The sequence below is a fragment of the Rattus norvegicus genome, chromosome 6 (genome assembly GCF_036323735.1).
Source record: "Rattus norvegicus strain BN/NHsdMcwi chromosome 6, GRCr8, whole genome shotgun sequence".
In the NCBI taxonomy this organism is placed as follows: Eukaryota; Metazoa; Chordata; class Mammalia; order Rodentia; family Muridae; genus Rattus; species Rattus norvegicus.
The window spans coordinates 139,204,998-139,213,486 of NC_086024.1; the positions used below are offsets into that span (position 1 = coordinate 139,204,998).

The following is an 8,489-nucleotide window of genomic DNA, read 5'->3' on the forward strand; positions in this document are numbered from 1 at the left end:
GCCCCCTGCTGGTCCTAAGAATCCCTGTAGGGAAGTTTTTGTGCAAGTTCACACTGGACTTCTCTCACTGTGTCTCTGGCACAGTAGTAAGTGGCTGTGTCTTCAGTTTTCAGACTGCTCATTTTTAAGAAAACTTGGCTCTTGGAGGTGTCCCTGCTGATGCTCAGTCGGGATTTGAGAGCTGAATTATATGCTGTGCTTCCATCACCCCATATTACTCCCATCCACTCCAGACCCTTTCCTGGAGGCTGTCGAACCCAGCTTACATGATAGCTGGTTAATGAGAACCCAGAGACAGTGCAGGTGAGAGACAGGGTCTCTGAGGGCTTCACCAGGCCAGGTCCTGACTCCTTCAGCTGCACCTGGGACAGGACACCTGGGGACAAGCAACATCACCATTAGTCTCTCATCCTATAGATTAAGTGCCTGAGTCCCTCTCCTGAAACTCTGAAACACTTACAGCTTGGAAATGTCAGCAGGCAGAGCAACAGCACCAGGACAGCCATGCTGTGATGGAGGCTCTAGTGAGAAGGAGATGTGGCTCCTCAGCTAGGCCTGGGCTTTCAGTCTGGGCCTGAGGGCTGCTTTGCATTGAGGGTGGATCCTGAGAATATAAAAGAAAGTGCAGGGCAGAATTTCTAGTTTCCTCTCCATGTGCCTATGATAACTTTGTGCTTAGAAAAAAAGGAGCTGAAAACACAGGAACTTTTCCTGTTAGTGTTTGGATTTACAATTCTAAATAAAAATGTATTAGTCACATTGTGCAGGCCTTGGAAGCAAAAAAAAAAGGGGGGGGAGTGGATAGGGAGGTTTATAGTAGGTGACTATTTATTCATGCAATAAAAGTAGAACAGGTTACCTTATCTTCAATGCAATCGTATATTATTGCAAATTGCTCTAGACGTGTAATATGGAATGGGAATTTTTTGCCCGGAAAGTAATTCTCTTCGATTCTTTTCTATTATTTTTTTAGATTTTTATATTTATTATTCTTTTCAGAACAGCATTAGTGGCACCTCCTTTATCAGGTGATTTGAGTATAAAGATGCAAATCCACAGAGAATAAATAGCCTTATATTGCAATTGATTTTCAAGTTATCTTCACATAAATTGACAACCATAAATATCAGTAGGATAACTATGTATTATTTGCATTTGTTTCAGTATAAAAGTATAGAAGTGATGATTACTCAATTGTGTACAAAAATCTGTATAATTTTTAATTAGCAAATAGTAATCAAATTGTTTTCCAAATATATTTATACTTTTTTATATGAGTAACCAGCTGTTTTAAAAAACACTTACTGTAGACTCACTTTAGTCTCAACACTTCTGAAGAAATAACATTTAAGAAAGCAGTTCACAAATATTTAGCACATTTTGTTCCAGAGTTTTTTCTGAGAGTAGGTCCAAGGGACTCATGTGGGTCCTATGTCAGTAGGTTGAGTGAATTATTAGGGACACTGTAGTTGGGACCTAGCCTTCACACCTCTTGATTTATGTCAGTTTCTCTGTACCAATGTCCTTTTTTAAAATACATCTCTGTTTGTTTCTTGTTTCAGCATGTAGCACATAAATAATGTGTTCTAAATAGGATTATGTATTGGTGAGTGAAGGGAAAGTCAGCTGTTCATAACAATTCATAAAAATCAGTAGACTGACACCAGGTTGTTATTTTAATTGAAGTAAAAGGTAAGCCAGAGATCACTGAGTGATGAAGCAAAGTGAGGCAGAGGGCGGGCATGAACATGAGGAACCTTGCGACTTGAGGTGTTGATCACCATAGAGAGTAAGAGGCTGGAGAGCTTCTCCTCATACCGTGGTAATGGAAGCAGCATGGAAGAGAAGGACAGAGCTATCACAATCTCTTTGCTAAGACTCCGAGAATGTGGATCTATTATTTGGCCTTGTAGCCCCAACATTTTTGTTTTTCTTATTTGTTTGTGCATTATCTTTGAACTTTGAGCAGCTGTGGTTGCAGACCATTCACATTAGGGAGAAAGCCATCCATTTAGTGGTCATTAACAGTATTAGTGCTGTGTTCCTCTTGTTCTGATACTCTGAGGGTTAGGAGGATATTTTTCAGACATTATTCTCAGTAGGTCTCTTCTTGGGTTTGTCTGATATTTCCATTGTGTTTTCATTGTGGAAAGGAGTATCATAGAAATAAATTCACCTTTTTTATACTATATTGGGGAATGTGATAGAAGTCTACTTATTCATGTGTATTTGTCTTTGGTTACTTCAGAGATAACCTGTGTCCCTATTCTGTCCCATAATGCTGCTTTCCATAAATTTCTCTACAATAAAGTTACTAGGAAAAAGTCATTAGGAAAAGCACGAGTTCATGATAAATTCATACTTTATTTATAATTGTCTTAATTTCTAGAGGTGGATCCTTACTAATGTCTTTCTTCATTCATTTGCTTACTTATAAGTAGTTCACAGATGGATACTCACTTAATTTGTCATGTTTCTAGGACAATACCAGACTGTCCATTTGTGTGCTGGCTATGATTTTAACATAATACAGACTATAGTAATCAGCAAACAAGGAAACTAAATTTAAAAACAAAACAAAACAAAACAAACAAACAAACAAACAAACAAAAAAACCCAACATATCCATCAGATTGGTCTGCAGGCAAATCTGTGGAGGTATTCATTTAAATAATGACAAACATAATATGCCAGGTAGATATGGTTGATGTCATCCATGGTCCTGTGTTCCTGAGTTGTCTTAGAAAGGATGTAGGACCACTATGGAGACACAGTTGTTCAGATGATTTTCTTAATGTTTTGATTCAGGTCCCACTTTTAAGTTCATTCCTTGACTTCATGTCCTGATTTTCCTCCGGGATGTTTTGTGAGAATTAAGATGGCAGAATCTCTCTCCTTCCTCAGTTGCTTTTAGTCATAATATTGATTACATAAAAATAGCGAACTAGGACAATTGAAATTCTTCTGATTGAAAAATGGGTATAGGGAACTTGACATTCTGCACAGCTGCATCTATAGTGACACACACAGTCACAATTACAGATACAGGAATACATTACAATACACACACAGAGCATCACATTCTCAGATGGAAATACATCTTCATAGACAGAGGGCATTGCTTTCTTAAATCATTTCTTTAGACAGGGTTAATGTCGTTGTTCTGGGCTCATTATGTAGACCAAGCTGGTATTAAACTATCAGACATTGATTGTACTGTCATTGTCTCCCTATTGTCTGAATTAAAGGTGTGCATCACTATTCCTTACCATTACATGTAGGTACTTTGAAAAATTAATTATGAAAATAAAATGAATTAAAAATAAATTTAAGGATCCCAGCCCACAGCTCACTGCTCCCAAACCCGTTGGGAGAGAGAACTCACGGCCTGGACAGGTGGGCACTCCTGATCCTTCAGAGCGGGAGAGACCACCAATACTGGCCACCCCTGCCCACATCCCTGGCCCAAGAGTAAACTGTATAAGGCCTCTGGGAACCGGAAAATAGGGGCACTCTTATGGCAGACCCCCTGCAGTCCAGACACTGCCCGGACTTGAAGGGAATCAGGCAGCAGTTCTCTGCACCCAAATCCCATGGGAGGGTCAGCTAAACATTCAGAGGGGAAGACACGCCAGGGAACCCAGAAGAGACTACACTCTGACAACATTTCTGACTCCAGAGGAAAACACCTAACACCATCTGGGACCCTGGTGCACCGGGTCTCTGCAGAAAGGTGGAGGAGACAATCCTGGTTGCTGCCCTCACCAAGAGCTCGAAAGCAGCCCCTCATGAGCAACTTGAGCTGCAGGACCACAGGTAAGACCAACTTTTCTGCTTCAATCAACCTGCTTGGTGGACTCAGGACACAGACCCACAGGAACAACTGAAGACCAGTAGATAGGAAAGACTACACGCCCAAAGCAGAACACTCTGTTCCCATAACTGGCTGAAAGAAAACAGGAAAACAGGTCTACAGCACTCCTGACATACAGGCCTATAGGACTGTCTGGCCACTGTCAGAAATAGCGGAACAAGGAAACACCAGAGACAACCTGATGGCGAGAGGCAAGCACAGGAACCAAGCAACAGAAACCAAGACTACATGGCATCATCAGAGCCAAATTTTCCCACCAAAGTAAACACTGAATATACAAACACAGCAGAAAAGCATGATCTAGATTCAAAATAACATTTGATCATGATGCTGGAGGACTTCAAGAAAGACTTGAAGAACTCCCTTAGAGAAAAGCAGGAAAACATAAATAAACAAGTAGAAGACTATAGAGAGGAATCACAAAAATCCCTGAAGGAATTCCAGGAAAACATAATCAAACAGGTGAAGGAGTTAAAAATGGAAAAAAAGCAATAAAGAAAGGACACAGGGAAACAACCCAGGAATAGAAAACCAAAGGAATAGACAAGGAGCCGTAGATACAAGCATCACAAACAGAATACAAGAGATAGAAGAGAGAATCTCAAGAGCAGAAGATTCCATAGAAATCATCGACACAACTGTCAAAGATAATGTGAAATGGAAAAAGCTACTAGCCCAAATATACAGGAAATCCAGGATTCAATGAGAAGATCAAACCTAAGGATAATAGATATAGAAGAGAGTGATGACTCCCAGCTCAAAGGAACAGTAAATATCTTCAACAAAATCATAGAAGAAAGCTTCCCTAACCTAAAGAAAGAGATGCCCATAAACATTCAAGTAGGCAACAGAACTCCAAATACATTGGACCAGAAAAGAAACTCATCCCTTCACATAATAGTCAAAACACCAAATGCACAAAATAAATAAAGAATATTAAAAGCAGTAAGGGAAAATGGTCAAGTAACATATAAAGGCAGACCTATCAGAATCACACCAGACTTCTCGCCAGAGTCTATGAAAGCCAGAAGATCCTGGACAGATGTCATACAGACATAAGAGAACACAAATGCCAGCCCAGGTTACTATAACCTGCAAAACTCTCAATTAACATAGATGGAGAAACCAAGATATTCCATGACAAAAACAAATTAACACAATATCTTTCTACAAATCCAGAGCTACAAAGGATAATAAATGGTAAAGCCCAACATAAGGAGGCAAGCTACACCCTAGAAAAAGCAAGAAACTAATCGTCGTCACAAAAACAAAGAGAAGAAAAGCACACAAACATAATCTCACATCCAAATATGAATATACCAGGAAGCAATAATCACTATTCCTTAATATCTCTCGACATCAATGGTCTCAACTCCTCAATAAAAAGACATAGATTAACAAACTGGATATGCAATGAGGACCCTGCATTCTGCTGCCTACAAGAAATATACCTCAGAGACAAAGACAGACACTACCACAGAGTGAAAGGCTGGAAAACAACATTCCAAGCAAATGGTCTGAAGAAGCAAGCTGGAGTAGCCATTCTAATACTGAATAAAATCGATTTTCAACTAAAAGTCATCAAAAAAGATAAGGAAGTTCACTTCATATTCATCAAAGAAAAAATCCACCAAGATGAACTCTCAATCCTAAATATCTATGCTCCAAATACAAGGGCACCTACATACATAAAAGAAACCTTACTAAAGTTCAAAGCACATATTGCACCTCACACAATAATAGTAGAAGATTTCAACACCCCACTCTCATCAATGGACAGATCATGGAAAAATACATTAAACAGAGACATATGCAGACTCAGAGAAATCATGAAGCAAGTGTACTTAAGAGATATTTATATAACATTATATCCTAAAACAAAATGATATACCATCATCTCACCACCTCATGGTACTTTCTCCAAAATTGGCCATATAATTGGTCATAAAACAGGCCTCAACAAATACAGAAAGATAGAAATAATTCCATACGTCCTTGCAGACCACCACGCACTAAGGCTAGTCTTCAATAATAATAAGGGAAGAACGCTCACATATAAATGGAAGTGGAAAATGATCTACTCAATGATACCCTGGTCAAAGAAGAAATAAAGAAAGAAATTAAAGACTTCTTAGAATTTAATGAAATTGAATGTACAACATACCCAAAAATATGGGAAAAAATGAAAGCTGTGCAAAGAGGAAAACTCATAGCTCTGAGTGCCTGCAGAAAGAAACAGGAAAGAGCATATATCAGCAGCTTGACAGCACACCTAAAAGCTCTAGAACATAGAGAAGCAAATACATGCAGGAGGTGTAGAAGGCAGGAAATAATCAGACTCAGAGCTGAAATCAACCAAGTAGAAACAAAAAGACCATAGAAAGAATCAACAGAATAAAAAGTTGGTTCTTTGAGAAAGTCAACAAGATAGATCAACCCTTAGCCAGACTAACGAGAGGACACAGAGTGTGTGTCCAAATTAACAAAATCAGAAATGAAAGGGATACATACCTATAGAATCAGAGGAAATTCCAAAAATCTTCAGATCCTACTACAAAAGCCTATATTCAACAAAACTTGAAAATCCACAGGAAATGGACAATTTCCTAGACAGATACCAGGTACCGAAGTTAAATCAGGAACAAATAAACCATTTAAGCAACCCCATAACTCCTAACGAAATAGAAGCAGTCATTAAAGGTCTCCCAACCAAAGAGAGCCAAGGTCTAGAAAGGTTCAGTGCAGAATTCTATCAGACCTTCATAGAAGACCTCATACCAATACTATCCAAACTATGCCACATTTTGAAAGAGATGGAGCGCTACCGAATTCCTTCTATGAAGCCACAATTACTCTTATACCTAAATCACACAAAGACCCAATAAACAAAGAGAACTTCAGACCAATTTCCCTTATGAATATCGATGCAAAAATACTCAATACAATTCTGTCAAACCGAATCCAAGAGCACGTGAAAATGATCAATCACCATGATCAAGGGGGCTTCATCCCAGGCATGCAGGGAGGGTTTAGTATATGGAAAACCATCAACGTGATCCACTATATAAACAAACTGAAAGAACAAAACCACATGATCATTTCATTAGATGCTGAGAAAGCATTTGACAAAATTCAACATCCCTTCATGATAAAAGTCCTGGAAAGAATAGCAATTGAAGGCCCATACCAAAATATAGTAAAAGCCTTATACAGCAAACCAGTAGCTAACATTAAACTAAATGGAGAGAAGCTTGAAGCAATCCCACTAAAATCGGGACTAGACAAAGCTGCCCACTCTCTCCCTGCTTATTCAATATAGTTCTTGAAGTTCTAGCCAGAGCAATTGGACAACACAAGGAGATCAATGGAATACAGATTGGAAAATAAGAAGTCAAAATATCACTATTTGCAGATGATATGATAGTATATTTAAGTGATCCCAAAAGTTCCACCAGAGAACTACTAAACCTGATAAACAACTGCAGCCAAGTGGCTCGGTATAAAATTAACTCAAATAAGTAAGTAGCCTTCTACAAAAAAGAGAACAAGCCGAGAAATAAATTAGTGAAACGACACCCTTCATAATAGTCCCAAATAATATAAAATACCTCGGTGTGACTTTAACCAAGCAAGTAAAAGATCTGTATGATAAGAACTTCAAGCCTCTGAAGAAAGAAATTGAAGAAGACCTCAGAAGATGGAAAGATCTCCCATGCTCATGGATTGGCAGGATTAATATACTAAAAATGGTCATTTTACCATAAGCGATCTACAGATTCAATGCAATCCCCATCAAAATACCAATCCAATTCTTCATAGGCTAGACAGAACAATTTGCAAATTCATCTGGAATAACAAAAATCCCAGGATAGCTAAAACTATCCTCAACATTAAAAGGTCTTCTGGGGGAATCACTATCCCTGAACTCAAGCAATATTGCAGAGCAATAGTGATAAAAACTGCATGGTATTGGTACAGAGACAGACAGATAGACCAGTGGAATAGAATTAAAGACCCAGAAATGAACCCACACACCTATGGTCACTTGATTTTGACAAAGGAGCCAAAACCATCCAATGGAAAAAAGATAGCATTTTCAGCAAATGGTGGTGGTTTAACTGGAGGTTAGCATGTAGAAGAATGGAGATCGATCCATGCTTAACACCCTGTACATAGTTTAAGTCCAAGTGGCTCAAGGACCTCCACATCAAACCAGGTGCACTCAAACTAATAGAAGAAAAGTTGGGTAAACATCTCAAACACATGGGCACTCGAGAAAATTTCCTGAACAAAACACCAATGGCCTGTGCTCTAAGATCAAGAATCGACAAATGGGATCTCATAAAACTGCAAATCTTCTGTAAGGCAAAGGACACTGTGGTTAGGACAAAATGGAAACCAACAGATTGGTAAAATATCTTTACCAATCCTACAACAGATAGAGGGCTTATATCCAACATATACAAAGAACTCAAGAAGTTAGACCGCAGGGAGACAAATAACCCTATTAAAAATGGGGTTCAGAGCTAAACAAAGAATTCACACCTGAGGAATGCCGTATGACTGAGAAACACCTAACGAAATGTTCAACATTTTAGTCATAAGGGAAATGCAA

The 8,489-nt window shown here is 38.7% G+C and overlaps 1 gene segment (V, D, J or C); it reads right to left on the bottom strand.

Moving 5' to 3' along the window:
• LOC134479266 (Ig heavy chain V region PJ14-like) lies at positions 1-537 on the bottom strand. The segment is given in 2 exon segments: positions 1-376; positions 461-537. Coding segments are annotated over 2 exon segments (408 nt in total).
• Between the last annotated feature and the right edge of the window lie 7,952 nt (positions 538-8,489).